General features: G+C 36.2%; 4 protein-coding genes and 1 long non-coding RNA gene across 6 annotated transcripts; 4 read left to right on the forward strand and 1 right to left on the reverse strand.

The window, feature by feature from the left end:
• Window positions 1-590: 590 nt before the first annotated feature.
• LOC140787751 (uncharacterized) lies at window positions 591-3,824 on the reverse strand. Its single transcript, XR_012108884.1, has 2 exons — window positions 1,292-3,824; window positions 591-1,221 (listed from the first exon to the last, which is right to left on the reverse strand). It is a non-coding gene; the product is annotated as an uncharacterized lncRNA (long non-coding RNA).
• A 1,102-nt stretch (window positions 3,825-4,926) lies between these two features.
• On the forward strand, window positions 4,927-7,603 carry LOC140787619 (uncharacterized protein At4g15970-like). The gene is made up of 3 exons (XM_073136632.1): window positions 4,927-5,350; window positions 6,132-6,497; window positions 6,844-7,603. Exons 1-3 carry the CDS (start codon window positions 5,105-5,107, stop codon window positions 7,327-7,329), a joined length of 1,098 nt encoding a protein of 365 aa, XP_072992733.1. The 5' UTR covers window positions 4,927-5,104; the 3' UTR covers window positions 7,330-7,603.
• A 121-nt stretch (window positions 7,604-7,724) lies between these two features.
• On the forward strand, window positions 7,725-9,591 carry LOC140787620 (uncharacterized protein At4g15970-like). Its single transcript, XM_073136633.1, has 3 exons — window positions 7,725-8,158; window positions 8,263-8,625; window positions 8,881-9,591. The coding sequence occupies exons 1-3, from the start codon at window positions 7,970-7,972 to the stop codon at window positions 9,364-9,366; spliced, it is 1,038 nt and encodes a 345-aa protein (XP_072992734.1). The 5' UTR covers window positions 7,725-7,969; the 3' UTR covers window positions 9,367-9,591.
• A 1,265-nt stretch (window positions 9,592-10,856) lies between these two features.
• On the forward strand, window positions 10,857-12,623 carry LOC140786991 (uncharacterized protein At4g15970-like). Its single transcript, XM_073135716.1, has 3 exons — window positions 10,857-11,115; window positions 11,397-11,759; window positions 11,970-12,623. The coding sequence occupies exons 1-3, from the start codon at window positions 10,948-10,950 to the stop codon at window positions 12,453-12,455; spliced, it is 1,017 nt and encodes a 338-aa protein (XP_072991817.1). The 5' UTR covers window positions 10,857-10,947; the 3' UTR covers window positions 12,456-12,623.
• Window positions 12,624-13,284: 661 nt separating this feature from the next.
• Window positions 13,285-14,892, forward strand: LOC140786767 (uncharacterized protein At4g15970-like). Of its 2 annotated transcripts, none has more exons than XM_073135402.1 (3): window positions 13,285-13,564; window positions 13,780-14,142; window positions 14,236-14,892. In XM_073135402.1, the coding sequence occupies exons 1-3, from the start codon at window positions 13,334-13,336 to the stop codon at window positions 14,686-14,688; spliced, it is 1,047 nt and encodes a 348-aa protein (XP_072991503.1). In that variant the 5' UTR covers window positions 13,285-13,333; the 3' UTR covers window positions 14,689-14,892. The 2 variants fall into 2 exon arrangements, with proteins under 2 accessions (XP_072991503.1, XP_072991504.1); XM_073135403.1 differs by having other exon boundaries at window positions 13,301-13,531.
• Window positions 14,893-16,169: the final 1,277 nt, after the last annotated feature.

Consider the following 16,169-nt stretch of genomic DNA (forward strand, 5'->3'; position numbering starts at 1 on the left):
GTGCTCTATATCTCTTCTTCTTTGCATATCCAAAGAGATGGTGAGTAGCATGAATCTCCAAATCGTTGTCTCGTTCCTTCTTGGTGTATCCATTTCCACTGCGTTTTTCTTCTTTTACCTATCTGCGGATTCGTGCGGCAGATCGTTAGAGCTATTCGCATGGAGCAATGGAACTACGATTACTTCTCCAGAGGTGGTAAGTGGATATGTCAAAGGAACAAAATATATTACTCCTCTTGAAGAGATCATGTGAAGCTCTTCTTAATTCTTTTTAGATGCTCCTCCTTTGCTGTTTAGCTTCTGTAATAGTTTCTCCTTCTTAACACTAGAAGTCCAAAAGAAGAACATAAGTTTGGCATCAATGTGTAAGTTGGCTTGCTCTCAAGTGATTTAATTCTTGATAATGGTTTAGATCCTTAAATATATATCTGAATATTTAGATCTTTGTAAGTAGATCTGTGTAATATTTGTTAAACCACCATGTTCTATAAACATTTCAAAGAATTCAGTTGTTAGATCTGATAAACTGTATATAATAAACTGAATAGTTGTAAATAATTATATTGCGGTATTCATTTTTATGAGTAGCCTAAAAGAAAAGGGCAGTATATATATTTACAGTTGAATTCAAATAGCATCATCATACAAGGCTTCATAATTTTTACATGTATCCACAGACAGAAACATCTCAAAACTTGCCCCTGCTACTGAAACAAGCAGCTACGGATGATAACACTGTCATAATGACCGTAATTAACGAAGCGTGGGCAGCTCCAAATTCTCTTCTTGATCTCTTTCTCGAGAGTTTTCACACCAGCGATCGAATTGAGCATCTGCTAAAGCATTTGATCATTGTAGCAATGGACCGAAAGGCATTTGATAGGTGCAAGTTACTGCACAATATTTGCTATTTCCTCAAGGTGGAAGGTGTTAACTTCGCTGGAGAGCAACTCTTCATGAAGAAAAACTACCTTAAGATGATGTGGAGGAGGAACGAATTCCAGCAAAGTATTCTTCAGATGGGTTATAATTTTCTCTTCACGGTATGCATTTACACTTGCAGAAAATTTTCGCAATTTAGAATCCAGTACATTAGACATAGAGTACCAAAATCATTTCAGTAAACTCTCAGCCTCAGAGACAGAATAGTTGCTTGCATGTTTTAGAATTAATCGACAAGAAAAGTGAAAGGCTTGTTGTAGACTTCAGAATAAGCATCATCTGTAAAGATAAAAAGCATAATGAATGTAGACTGTAGTAATATTAAGAGATACTACTCTTGTGTACTTACCTCACTAATTAATCCTTATGATATAGGATGTGGATATCATATGGTTTCGAGATCCCTTCCTCGAAATCTCTGTCGCTGCGCATATAGCAATCTCGAGCGACACCTTTAATGGGGATCCAAATGATTTAGGCAATCCTGCGAATGGAGGATTTCTCTACGCAAATTCTTCGAGCAAGACGATCGAATTTTTCAATAACTGGTACTTAGCAAGAGAGAAGTATCCTGGCAAAAATGAGCAGGATATATTTGACAACATCAAGCGTGAATTTTCTACCAAGTTCGACACAAAGATACAGTTTCTGGACACAGCTTATATTGGTGGATTTTGTGACCCTAAGAAAGACTTCAGCAAGCTCTGCACCTTTCATGCAAACTGCCGCGTTGGTCTGAAGAGTAAGCTTCATGATCTGAGAGAGATTTTTGAGGAGTGGAAGAAGTACAAAGCTCAATTGGAAGATAAATCTTTCAGTAAGAATTCGACAAATGCAAATTGATATTTAGATCAAAACTGTAGATATCAAAGATCTTAAACTGTTTCATCAAACTTTCGCCCACAGTAATTTATCTGAACAGAACATTTGATCTATCTAACCTGCCTCTATTGGCTGTGCAGCATATGAACATAAATAATATCATATCTAATAGCAGTGCTAACATATGATGGTGTAATAATCCAAATCTTTCATCTTAGCAGGTATATATCATATATGCGCTTATTTTGGTTCATGTTCTTTCTTCTTCAAATAAAATGTTCTCCATGCATGCATAGTTTGTTTGATGCCATCTACTGCAACCCAAGTTAAGGTATCAGGAAAAAAAAAATCATTCCTGGGAAACTTCCTACTAGAATAGAGTCATTAGTTTAGAATATTCCACATGTTTAGAAAAATTATATGTGGAAAGCACTATATCAAATTGCCATATGCTAACATCAATAAGATAGTATTGCTCCAAAACTTTTCTTCTACATTGCTCTATGATTGATTCTATAAAATATCCTGCAAAAAAACAAAAAAATTGACAAATAATTCTCTCTCCTACATGTATGAATTTCATACATCATCTCCCTTGATTATAACCAAACCCTTCAAACTTTTCATATTCTTAAACAAACAAGAAGCTAGATGTGTTAGTTGTTACCTCCATCTTAGAGTATTGCTAAGCCTTTCACAAAGATACATGACCAATTACTCAGCAATTTACTGCAGCTTGGTAAAAAATTAGAAAGATTGTTTTCATGACTATGCCATGCTTATACTTATGCTCAATTATAAGAATAAAAGTTTAGTTATTCTATCCATCTATTTAATTTACCTCTTGTTAGATCTTAGAGTCTGACTCCACTTTCTACTTTTACTTTAACCTTAAAATCTTACTCATAATAATAAGACTCAAATGATAAATATTCATATGACAGGGTTTTCAATAAATTCTTATTTTGACCACTCAAACCAAACCAAAGTTTCAAGTGAAGTGGGAAGATATATGTTTATCAGTAATCTGAGATAAAAATAGAGAAACAAAGGTCAAGATTTTAAAAAAAAGAAGAAGCTAATTTACATCACTGGTTCTTGCTTGGCCACATGACATCGATCATAAAGAACAAGTATACAAATTAATTGGGTGGACCTTCCTCATTGATACGAGTCCACATGCTATAGCTGTTACTTGTGACTGCTTCTTTTGCGGCTTTAAATACTAAAAACAAAAGATATCTTTCTTTGGCATCTTCTTTAGGTTTCTATGCACAACCTAAAAGTTTCCATGTTCAATGCACCTTTAAATGAGAACTGATTTATCCACAGCAGATCCAACTATACCAAAAGTATCTTTGATATAATCAGTAATTTGTTATACATTTAGATAAAATTGGTCTCTTTTTCACATGATTGTCATATAATTAATTTAATTATTTTACTTGTAATTTATAATTAAAAACAATTAATGATAAGATGATAGACATTTGCCAGAGATATTGACACAGGAAATCTAGCTTTTGATGATTACCTCATGACTACTGTAGATCTGGCAAGTAGTAAGCATACCTCTGCAATTACAGAACTGAAAGAAAAAATAAGTAAATAAAAATGGGGCTGCTCTGCCACTGTCCACTGACAAGCTAAGGACCACGGCAAATCCTGTGCCAACGGGTGGTAGAACTAGAAGGGATTGAAGGGCAAGACAACAGTAGAGAAGAGGCGATGGCTATAGATAAGAAAAAATAAGGACAATAAAATATAAGAGTGGTGGGTGAAGAGTAACGACGAAGACCAAGGGGTGCAGGAAAGGGGAGTCGAAGCATGAAGAGGAAGGAAGCGATGCCTTCATGGAGGTTGAAGATGATGAAGCTGACAATGATTAGGAGATGGGAGAAGAGAAGGGAGAAAGCAACCTCACGCATGAGTGAGTGAGGGGAGAAACATTTCCACCCTTGACCAGTAGGCGAGGAGAGGAGAGGAGAGGAAAGAGGAGAGATATTTGATAGTTAAAAGAGATAAAAATATCACAGAAAATAAAATAAAAATAAAAAGAGTCCAATAGTTCAATAAATCTAACTATAATTAACCCCCAGGAAATTTTGCACACTAAGACTAGTCTAGCCATCATACTAATGGTGCGTAATGATTCCTTTTATGAAAGAAAGTAAATTGATGTACATCTTATCCTTCTAAATTCTACGTTGACACTGATCTTTATGCACCACCGAAACGTCATTTTCTTTTGAAAAGAAATAACATTTCACGCCCTAATTTTTTAAGAATTTATACTTAACCTGACGGAAAAAGATATTAATATAGATTTTTGAAGGACACCCTCTATCAGAAAAAGTAAGATATTTAAACAACAATTAGCATGCGACTTTGATTATTACAATATTATTCTTATTATTTAATACCTCTCGTTAACTTTGGTTGACGTTTTCTTTAGAATAAGATGTTAAATATGTTCCTCGAAATAACACATATACATATTAAAATATACAAATTAATCGTAATTTACAAAACTAAAGGGTGCGAATTGTAAAATTCCTACTCTTTCATATCCTGTCGGCAAGGGGGAACAGATACTCATAATGTACTTCAATCATGCAACTCTCAAATAACAGAAATTTTTTAGGGATCCTATCATGACGTTGTTTATGATTGGAGAGGGCTACTTAATTATTCATCAAAATTTATCCCTAAATGGATGAATATATGATTGATGAATACGGCCAACCAACCTAGTCATCAAGAACAAGTCTAACAAATCCATCCACAGGACCAAGAAGAACATCTGCTAATTGAAAATTTTACTGGCCCACAAACTTGTTCCCATGAACAACTTGCTAATAGTTTGAGAATCTCTTCTTTGCTTGTGGAACTTTCCTTTCCATTAGCAACCTTTGAAAAAAATAATTCAAAGACTCACCAACCACTGCACCTCTCGTTCCAGATTGATAGGCCATCGCTGTATACTATGCGTTGGTTTCTGATAAGATACTCAATATATACTATTTCATGTTGGAATATATAATATAAAAATTATTATTGCCTATCAACTTAAGCTTTTAGATTCGCAGGTGAATTAATGAGTTGATTGTTTTCTAAAAGAAGAGTTTAGTTACAAATAGCAATAAGATAAGGTGCAAAGATGATTGATTAGTGTAGCTCAGTGGTGGAAAAATGGGGTGTAAATAAAATAAACACATAATAGAGGGTGTGGAATGAAAAGTTCCCCTTCAAGAGAAAGCCTAAATAGTCCCATGTAAGAAAACCCCATGATCCTTCTCTCCTCCCAAAAAAGAACAAAGACTCGCCAAGCTCAGAAGTCATGGCGTCCAAAGTGATGGGGGACATGAACAACCTGCAACCTCTGATCTCCTTCCTTCTTGGGGCAGCCCTGGCTACTGCTTGCTTGCTGTTCTACCTCTCTGCAGACCCAAGAGGGAGGTCGATGGAGATCTCTGCTTGGAGTAATGGAACCCAGAGGGGTTTCATTGAAGAGGTTACCACTGGAACCAAGGTGGATTCTGCTCCAGTTGTTAACAAGACAAGGTTGGCTTCTGCAGCTAAAGAGGTATCATTCTCTCTCTCTCTCTCTCTCTCTCTCTCTCTCTCTCTTTATGAAATTACTTTTTGCTAGAATTTGTTGCTTGGTTTTTGCTCTGATAGAAGGATTGAAAGAATCTATGCTTCAAATGAGTAATAAATAAATAAATAAATAAATAAACAGTTTCAGATTAACTTCCCATGGAATTGGCATCTCAGGGAAGGTTTAGGTAGAACAAAGTTTAGATTTTTAAGTAGAAATTGCGGAGAATGAAATATATAATAAAATAAAAAGATCGGAAATTTATTACTCAATTGAGGAAAGTTTACGACCGTACCTTTAATTAGGTCATGGTGACTATCAATATTTAATGATCCAATATATATATATATATATGTTCCAAAGATCAACCAAAAATTGTTTAAATAATTAAGCCAGTTACTGTAGCAAATTCTTTTTTTGTTTTAAAAAAAAATCCCCTAATAAAAATCCAAAATCATACTCTGGTTTCATATTTTCCTTCCATCTCCAGATCTTTGGGATGTCAAAAATCATCTCAAAAGCGAAATTTTTGTCGGTAAACTTTTCGATGGAATCGCTCATGACCCAATTCCAGTGCTATTTTTCTCAAGTTAATTCAACTCTTCTGATAGTTCTACTAAGATAAACTGCATTACCAACAATCTTAGTTCTTTCAAACAGCTGTTTATCCTTAATCTGTGCACCATATGATGCTAGTTGGTTTGAAAACGAATAATAGATTCATATTTTCATTATACTGAACCAAGTTTTTTCCTTGTACTAACAGAAGAATTCAGCGGAAGAATTAGCCCGGCTGCTAAAAGATGTGGCGATGGAAGACAAGACAGTCATTTTGACTGAAATAAATGAAGCATGGTCAGAACCAAATTCCCTGGTCGACCTCTTTCTGGAGAGCTTCCATGTTGGTGAACAGACAGAACATCTGTTAGATCATCTGCTGATCATAGCCATGGACCCAAAGGCTTTCAAAAGATGCAAAGTCGTGCATCGTCACTGCTACTTCCTCAAGACAGAGGGTATCAGCTATAATACTGAGCAGGTATACAATACCAAAGACTACCTTGACATGATGTGGGGCAGGAATATGTTCCAACAAAGTATTCTAGAGATGGGATACAACTTCCTTTTCACGGTATGCATCACCCTCTTGTTTACATTCCAATCGTACTGTTTTCTTTTCTTTCCCGTAAGGGGAAGAAACCCAAAATTTACTTCTTTCATCAGGAGATTGATATTATGTTACATCCACAAGTTTCACAACTATGAAAAAAACAATAGCATTTTTATACGTTTACTAGGGTATAGAAGTGCCAACTTCTTGAAATATTTGAAAGCATGTCACAGTACCTGCTTAAGCTTTATGGTGAATCGCCACGGTTCTGAGATCCCTTGCGACTCATTGAAATAGAATTTGGTGTATGAGTTCTTCAGTGTTAGAGATTGTTGTTCTCTGATAAACATTACCTCTTTTGTGGCAGGATGTGGACATTATGTGGCTCCGAGATCCCTTGCGACGCATAGCTATCACCTCTGACATTGCAATATCCAGTGATTTCTTCTTTGGGGATGAAGATAGTATGAGGAACTTCCCCAACGGAGGATTTTTGTATGCCAAGTCGTCCAACAAGACAATAGAATTCTACAAGAATTGGCAACTGGCCAGGGAGAGATTTCCGGGGAAGCACGAGCAGCATATCTTCAACCAAATCAAAGGTGAATTCTCCGCTAGATTTCAAGTAAGGATACAGTTCTTGGACACAACCTACTGCACTGGATTTTGTCAACTAAGCAAGGATCTGAACAAGGTCACCACTATCCATGCAAACTGTTGTGTTGGTCTAGGAGCTAAGCTTCATGACTTGAAAAATGTCTTGGAGGACTGGAAAGCCTACAAGGCTGGAACTCCTGAGGAGAGAATAAGTGGGAAATACCAATGGAGAGTACCAGGAATTTGTATTCATTAATAAGTCTTACGTCACATTTCCATTCTTTTTGCTGGAAGATAGGCTTCTTAGCTTTCCTTTTAGCAGTTAGGGACAATAATTTGATGCAACAGCAATTCATATTTGTCTAAAGTCTACATACTTCATATTCTCATTCTAGTACTATACAAACAGCTATACGACGTGATCTATGTGTGCTTCACAACATAATGACATGTTGGATTTTTTATTTTTTATTTTTGATATGTGACATCTATATTTTAGAACTTTGTGGAAAAAGTCATCTTTTTGACCATGCTATGGTTTCACCAATCAAAATTGTGTGATATGATCTGCGGTTGATCTTTAGATTCATGTGCTTCTCTTCTTCAACATCTACTCAATATAGATCAAGGCAGACCTAACAAACCAGGATTAGCTAAAAAAACGTTGGACTTATAAATCAGTAGATTGGGCGTTAAACCCTATAATTTGGTACGACAAATAATAGTAATATATATATCCATTTGGTAAGAAGAAATATTATATTCCTGTATTATAATTCCTCTCCTTTTCCTCTTCCTCTTCCTCTCCATTCAACGGCTACTATTCTATAATACTTCTCCTTCTCCTTCTCCTTTCTCCATCTAGACAACCAGACAACAACCTTGGTATTCAAAAAATGGCGAAAGAGATGAAGAACTTTCAGCCAATGGTCTCCATTCTTCTCTGTGCAGCCACGGCCACTGTAATTATACTCTTCTACCTGTCTGCAAACTCTGATATGTTTGTTTGGAACAGCGCCACTCAGATGATTTCTAGTCATGTTCAAGATGTCAACATAACAAAGATTATGGATCCTGTAATTGAGGTTATGTTACATGTTCTATGCATCATTTTTTTTAAAAATTCTATGTACTCTGTTCATGTTAAGTATTCATTTTTCACGATAAATTTTTTGTTTGTTATCTACAGACAGAATTCCAGGATCTTCTTCCTTTGCTAGAAAGAGCGGCCATGGATGACAAAACAGTCATCCTGACAGAGGTCAATGAAGCATGGGCCGCACCGAATTCGCTCCTCGACGCCTTTCTTGAGAGTTTCCGCATCGGTGAACGGATTGGCCATCTTTTGAAGCATGTAATTGTTATAGCGATGGACGCAAAAGCTTTCGATCGATGCAAGTCCCTTCACTCTCACTGTTACATGCTTAATGTGAAAGGTATCAATTTAAATTCTGAGAAGTTGTTCATGAGCAAAGACTTCCTTGAATTGGTTTGGAGCAAGGTCAGGCTTCAGCAATCTGTTTTAGAGCTTGGATACAACTTTCTTTTCTCGGTGAGCATTTCCTAAACTTAAATTTAACTAAAATGCTTTTACGCAGATTAAGCAACTCCTCTGTTAATTGCAATTACAATGATTGAGAACAAGACATTATTATTCCTATTCATTTTAGAGCAATTTTTTAACAGAACTTTCTTACAACAAATAAATTATCAACTCACAAAGCAGGTTCACCTCAATCTTGCTTCTGCTAGATAGATTTTAGTCTCTTTTTTCTTCTCAGATTAAAATGATCTGCCTTGAACGCAGGATGTGGATGTTGTGTGGTTTCGCAGTCCCTTTCAACACATCAATGCCAACTCTGACATTGTGTTATCTTGTGATAAATTCTTTGGTAATCCTGAAGATCTCTGGAATTTTCCGAATACAGGATTCATTTACATGAAATCTAATAGAAAGAACATCGAAGCACTCAAGTACTGGAATCAAGCTAGGAAGAAATTTCCGACTCTCAATGAACAACGTGTTTTTAACGAGATTAAGCGCGAAATCGCATCACAGCTTCAAGTGAGAATGCAGTTTGTGGACAGTGCTGTTTTTGGTGGCTTTTGTGATCCTGCCAGAGATTTAAACAAGATTTGCACGATGCACGCAGCTTGTTGCGTCGGTGTTGGAGCTAAGCTTCATGATCTGCGGAGTGTTCTTGATGACTGGAGGAAGTATACCGCATTACCTGTGGAGGAGAGGGAGAAAGGAGGATTTACATGGACAGTTCCAGGCATATGTATTCACTGAAATGATAGCATGATACTATGTTAAAGTTTGAATCATGACATGAAGTAGGCCTGATCAATTTAAATTTTTGGCTTCAAGCCCATATGAATATGAATTCTTTCACACTTTTGAGTAACACCAATCTCATATGAATCCCTGTGGAACAAAAACTCGAGTGTTCAATTATTTTTTATGCCTTCAATCCAATAAAATTTCCTGAATCAGTAGATCAGAAAAGTTTTTTCATTCTGGTATTTGTTTGCAAATCTGTGGATCTGAAAACTAACTTCACTGTGTCAATTGACATCAGAACCACTCTTCCCTACATCACCATCTCTTCCTCCCTTTCACTAACACACAGCACCTTTACTCCATCCTTCCCATCCACTAAATAGTTAAATCAGGAGCTCTATTATTGCTAGTCTTATACCAAATTTAAAAATAGGATTCCACCAATTCCTAAGACTGACCCAACTACACAAGCACGAGGTAATTTATGGACAGCTATTAGTTTCGATCTCATAACTTTGAAGTGGTCCACTGCCAATTAACACATAATGACAACCAATAAAAAATACCAGTGTAAACGAATGCATTAAAATATAAAGAATTCACAATCGTTTGAAGGTAGCATCATGTTCAGAAACCATCAGAATATTAATACACATGAGGAGATTCATGATCAGATCTCCCTTCTTCTAATTGTATTATAATCCATTGGAACTGTTGATCGTTAATGCTCCCAATAGTTAACAATAATTTGTTGTGCAAATACCCAAATGGGTGAAAGAAGCTGAAGAAAAACCTTCACCCCCAAATATCACAAATAGGAATAGTGATGGAAAACCAATAGCAATATTTGAAAAAACTCCAATGAGGTGTTAATGGTAATAGAATAGCACTAAACAAGTTTTAATCACGGATTAAACACCCTAATACAAACAATCTCTAGAATGGAAGCAATAGAGACAATAGAGAGAGAGAGAATATTTACGTGGTTCGACACTGTGCCTACATCCACGGGCGGAGAAATATTTTTTACTTTACAAATCCCTCACTTACAGAGAGTTTAACAACTTTAATCACTCTCAATACAATAGTAGCTCAACTCTCATAAATGTTCTTCCAACTCCTAAGCCCTAAAAACACACTTTAGTATTTATAGGCAGGTTCAGATTTGAGAGTTTTCCACGTCGCGTTCGAACGCCCTTGGGGGTGCATTCGAACACACCCAATAACAATACAGCAGAACCAAAGAGGCGTTCAAATGGCGCGTTCGAACGCCTGCATCAAAGACAGCTCTCGGGTTGATTTGCGTTCGAATGCCTGCATCATCCAGTCTTTGTTTGGAACCCGCGTTCGAACGCCTCCTAAGGCTCGTTCGAATGCACTGCACAGAAATATTGATACATGTTGAAATTGACTGAAAACTGAATTTAAACTAATTTTTAATATAATTAACCTTAAGAATTTACTATGATAAACATGAGCAAGTGGGGGTTGGAAACCATGTGTCCTTGTTAAGTATCTGAATATATAATTAGATCTGTATGAGAGTTGCTTACTCCGGCACTCTACAAGCTTAGCAGAGAGGGGAGGAAGATGAGTAGCAAAATGAATAACCTTCATCCTATGATGTCTTTTCTTCTTGGTGCAGCTGCAGCAACGGTTTGCATACTGTTTTACTTATCTGCAGACACAAGTGGGAGATCATTGGATATATTGGCATGGAGCAATGCAACTCAGATAACTACCAGTCCTAGTAATAAGGTCCTGTATACTATTTGAATGTATTTACGTTTTTTTTTACCTTCAGATCGAGTTTTCTTTATTTTGGTTATACTCAGATTTCTCTGTATTCGTGGTGAAGTATTCTTAGATTTATTTGTATACTTGCAAGTTTGCTGAAAAAGTTTTTACTCAAGTTCAAGCTCCAAATTCAGAGCATAAATGGATATACTTAAAAAAATTACTGTCGCTATAGCTTCAAATACTTAGGTTCCATCTCAACCTAGAAGTATTTAGCTATCCAAATTTCACTTGTTATGCAGACAACATTTGAAGACTTGCCCCCCTTGCTAAGAAGAGCAGCTAACGAAGACAACACAGTCATTCTGACGTCTATTAACCAAGCATGGGCCGCGCCGAATTCTCTCCTCGATGTCTTTCTCGAGAGTTTTCATATTGGTGAAAACATTGAGCATCTATTAAACCATATGATTATCATGTGTGTGGATCCAAAGGCATATGAGAGATGCAAGTCTGTACATTCTAACTGCTATTTCCTTGAGGTAGAAGGTGTTGACCTTACTTCTGAGAAGGTGTATATGAGCAAGGACTACATTGAATTGGTTTGGACTAAGCTCAAACTTCAGCGGCGCGTCCTCGAACTTGGATACAACTTTCTTTTCACGGTACGTAAATCTCTGACCATAGATTTATTTTTTGTATGATACTCTGAAAAATCCTATATGATATCACTATCCTGAAAAGAGAAATATTTAATTCTAAACATCTATGAAGCTAGAAATAATTCATGGATGTTTTAACATAATATATCTTTCATAACTACTACAGATTAAGATTCTATTACCAAGATAAACATTTTTTTTAATCTTGTGCAGGATGTTGATATTGTGTGGTTCCGCAATCCCTTTCGCCACATCAGTGTCTTTGCAGATATAACAACATCAAGTGATATGTTCCTTGGTGATCCTGACTACCTCTTCAATTTTCCGAATACGGGATTTATATATGTCAAGTCCTCTAAAAAGACTATTGAGGTGCTCAAGTTCTGGCATGAAGCTAGGGAGAGATATCCTGCTACACATGAGCAGAACATCTTTAATGAAATCAAGAAAGAACTCGTCGATCGGTTTCAAGTAAAAATTCAGTATCTTGACACAGCTTATTCTGGTGCATTCTGTAACTATGGTAAGGACCTGAACAAGATCTGCACAATGCACGCGAGTTGCTGCGTTGGCCTTGGAAACAAGATCCATGATCTGAGAAATCTTCTAAATGACTGGAGAAATTTCACAGCTCTCCCTCTGGAAAAGAAGAGAAATGGAAAATTCTCATGGAGAGTTCCAGGCAAATGTATTCATTGAGAATATATACATATATATCTTGTGAAGTTTGTTTGGGTTATGAAGCAAATAGCTGAAGTGGTATATGTAGAACTTATTCTTTTCACATGATCATTCCCTTGATCTTCTTGATGTAATATGTGATAGCATACAGTGTTCTCTACCAAATTATATTCTTGGTTTTTTATATGTTTATTTGTATTTGTTGTGATGATCACGCATAATATGTTGAAAAGAAACCTAATGAGATATATAGATTATTTTTACAAATATAGACTTTGTTTTCATAATGTCCTAATCATGCTAGAACAAATAGAAAGTTACCAAAGAAAAAACAATTATCCAAGTTGGAATCTTTAAAGTTGGCAGGGCTGCCATATTATCCAACAGTTAAAGAGTAGAATTTTAAATGAAATCAGCTGGTTTGATGAATCATAGATTGCCAAGTGCCCAACTGAAGGAAATTCCTGCAATGGAGGCTGCAAATCGTCTGCTGCCTAATGCCAAGGTCAATGAAGGGTTCATCTGGTTTTAATGGAGGAAGAGTATTAATCAAAATAATAACAATAATAATAATAATAATAATAGTGGAAGAGTGCATCTCCACCCAAACATTTAATACTAGGGGCGCAAACCAATAGATTGGTCGGCTGAATAACTTCTAGAAAGAAGCCAAGATTAAAATAGTTTAATTTGCTTGCTTCTACTCTTAAACTTCCAATCACTACAGACAGATTCAATGGAAAAAAAAGGAAATTAAAAGGTATTACAGTCCTTGTTATAAGATACCTTGGGCTTAGTTGGCGTGAACTAATATATGTTAAATTTTTTAAGCAAAGTTTTTATTACTCCTTGTTATAATAAGATCATCTCCTTTTGCCTCTCCCAATGTCATCAAGATGGCGAGTGAAATGTGTAAACTTAGGCCCATGTTCCCTCTTCTTCTTTGGGTAACCATAGCCATCTTTATGATACTCTTCTATCTGTCCACAAACCCAGGTGGAAAATCTTCAGAGATATTGACTTTGGGTAATGAAATCCACACGATCACTATTCATCAAAAGGTTAATGAAACAAGGAAGATTCGCGCCAAGGAGGTTAATATCACAATGACATCTCCTGCCATTGAGGTTATGTTGCACCATTTTTTTTTCAAAAAAAAGAGAAAATTTTGCATCATATTCTTTTTTTTTTTTAGATTCCATTAATTTGTTCAGAATTTATCATTACAGTCTAATTATAAATCCATGTTTGGCTCGTATCGTTGTGAATTTTAGTCTTCATAATTTTAACACAACAAGATCAATTACTGAAAGAAGCTTGTACTCTTGGCATGCATCAACAGGAGGAGTTTCAGGACTTTCTGTCATTGGTGAGAAGAGTGGCCATGGATGACAACACTGTCATCCTGACAGAGGTCAACGAAGCGTTTGCGGCACCGGGATCCCTCCTCGACGCCTTCCTCGAGAGTTTTCGCGTCGGTAAAGATATCCAGCACCTTCTAAATCACGTAATCATCGTTGCGATGGACGTAAAAGCATTCGATCGATGCAAGTCCTTGCATCCTCACTGCTACTTGCTCAAGATACCTGGTGTCAGCTTGAATTCTGAGAAAGTGTTCATGTCCAAGGACTACATTGAATTGGTGTGGACAAAGGTCAAGCTTCAGAGACTTATCATAGAGTCTGGATACAACTTTCTCTTCACAGTATGTATCATCATCACAGATCCCTGGCCTTTAAAGAGACTAACTTTATATTCTTGGATCAAAATGATGATCAATCCCTTAAATTTCTTTCAGGATGTGGATATCATGTGGTTTCGCAATCCGTTGCGGTACATCAGTGTCTATGCTGATCTAACATTAGGTAGTGATAATTTCACTGGAGATCCTGAAGACTGGAAGAACAATGCTCCAAATACAGGGCTAGTCTATATAAAATCTACTAAGAAGAATGCTGAGATGCTCAAGTACTGGCATCAAGCGAGGGAAAGATTTCCTCCTATCAATGAGCAGCTTGTGTTTGACTACATCAAGCATGAGCTTGTTGGTATGTTCAACTTAAGGATTCAATTTGTAGACACAGCTTATTGGGGTGGGTTTTGCCAGCCTAAGAAGGACTTCAACAAGATATGCACCTTCCATGGCACTTGCATCATCGGCCTGGAAGCTAAGCTTCACTACCTAAGGATTGTTCTTGAGGAATGGAAAAGATTTATTGCTTCGTCTGCGAGTAATTTTCCGGGATCCTGAAATGTATTCAATTCCTGGTCATAAGATCTGTTCATGAGTAATTTTGTTTTAAGTAGATTGAGTAAATAGAAAAGTGTAATCTTATTTGAAGTTTCTCTGTAAACGATGCCTTGATCACTATGTAAGAGCATGTCAAACTTGTATGTTAATCCTGGATGAGCCCATATTCTGCTCAAATGATGAAACTAATGAGTTTTACAAGTACACAAAGAATATGTAACTGAGTATTATTGACATATTACACCTCGCCAACTCATTTATAATACAATAATTTGATTATGACCCAATAATATATTAACAACTTATTTATAATTCACGTAACTTGTTGAATAAATAATTTGTACTTATATTTTTAATAGAAAGATATTCAACTTTACTCACGAATCAATGGACATTAATGTTTGTGTTTCATCAAGAGCTTAACCCCTCTACAGTCCACACACCAAGTTACAATTATTAGTTAACTGTTAATAGGGTTGTGGTGGTATTATTAAACGTTTTAAATTTGAAGTAAGCCAAACGAAGTGAACTGTCATTCGTCCTTCTTTTCTTTATGATTCCCTTTCATATGTCTGATGGCGAGCAACATATAGTATAAATACTCCATAACTTTTGTCGGATGATGGTATTCTTGCCAAACTACCCACTAGCAGATCGATGCCATTGCCCAAGCAATTGATGCATGCAAGCTTAAAGAAAGCTTGCAACTCATCAAAAGACTTTATTATTCCGTACTTGCCATGATACCAAGGCCATGGATTTTTCCAACACCGACGCTTGCTCTCTTTTCATTTATATTTTCTTTTTCCACTTTCTCCTCCTGCTCTGCTGCAATGCAACACAATCTGAGTCCTTTGCCTATTTTTTTTTTTTTTTTGTTGTTGTTGTCAAACTCTTACACCTCTTTTTTTTCAATAGCTTTTACATAACACTTTGGATTAACTTAATAAACTATTTTGAAACAAGAGATATCAGCAAGTTAATATCAGTTAATGGTCAATTACAAAATCATCTTATTCCTGTTTCAAAATTTCCCTTAGTTATTGGTAGATCCAGAGCCCCTCTTTACCCTCTGGGTGAAGATTAATTGGTTCTCTTAATTCAAAGTGGTCATCGATACACTATTATGGAAACAGCCAGCTTATAATAATGTGGGTCATCGAATGCCAGCCATGAAAAAGGACTAAAAACTGGTGGGGAAGAAGCTAGAAAGTATGATCAAACAGGAAAAAAAGATTGGCCTACAGAAGGTTTCTGCATACATTTTTGTTAATATTCTAATAACTTCTCCTACTTCCAAAACCATGATAAAGTTACTATCAATCATGATTCATACGACCTAGAGTTTGGTTTGCATTGAATGGGGGATACGTTACGTAAGTTCAATTTCTATATATATATATTTTTGGCAATATAGGTAGTTATTTGCAAAATCCCCCCTCTTCATTAATTGAGGATCATCAAAATGTCCGACAGTCTCC

Source organism: Typha latifolia, chromosome 4 (genome assembly GCF_019914945.1).
Source record: "Typha latifolia isolate L0001 chromosome 4, TyphaL0001v2, whole genome shotgun sequence".
Taxonomy (NCBI): Eukaryota; Viridiplantae; Streptophyta; class Magnoliopsida; order Poales; family Typhaceae; genus Typha; species Typha latifolia.

Coding starts and splice junctions, on each gene's coding strand:
- LOC140787619 (XM_073136632.1), top strand. CDS start 5,105: ATGGCGTCCAAAGTGATGGGGGACATGAACAACCTGCAACCTCTGATC. Junction 5,351..6,131: donor TGGCTTCTGCAGCTAAAGAG/GTATCATTCTCT, acceptor TTGTACTAACAG/AAGAATTCAGCGGAAGAATT. Junction 6,498..6,843: donor GATACAACTTCCTTTTCACG/GTATGCATCACC, acceptor CTTTTGTGGCAG/GATGTGGACATTATGTGGCT.
- LOC140787620 (XM_073136633.1), top strand. CDS start 7,970: ATGGCGAAAGAGATGAAGAACTTTCAGCCAATGGTCTCCATTCTTCTC. Junction 8,159..8,262: donor TTATGGATCCTGTAATTGAG/GTTATGTTACAT, acceptor TGTTATCTACAG/ACAGAATTCCAGGATCTTCT. Junction 8,626..8,880: donor GATACAACTTTCTTTTCTCG/GTGAGCATTTCC, acceptor CCTTGAACGCAG/GATGTGGATGTTGTGTGGTT.
- LOC140786991 (XM_073135716.1), top strand. CDS start 10,948: ATGAGTAGCAAAATGAATAACCTTCATCCTATGATGTCTTTTCTTCTT. Junction 11,116..11,396: donor CTACCAGTCCTAGTAATAAG/GTCCTGTATACT, acceptor CTTGTTATGCAG/ACAACATTTGAAGACTTGCC. Junction 11,760..11,969: donor GATACAACTTTCTTTTCACG/GTACGTAAATCT, acceptor AATCTTGTGCAG/GATGTTGATATTGTGTGGTT.
- LOC140786767 (XM_073135402.1), top strand. CDS start 13,334: ATGGCGAGTGAAATGTGTAAACTTAGGCCCATGTTCCCTCTTCTTCTT. Junction 13,565..13,779: donor TGACATCTCCTGCCATTGAG/GTTATGTTGCAC, acceptor ATGCATCAACAG/GAGGAGTTTCAGGACTTTCT. Junction 14,143..14,235: donor GATACAACTTTCTCTTCACA/GTATGTATCATC, acceptor AATTTCTTTCAG/GATGTGGATATCATGTGGTT.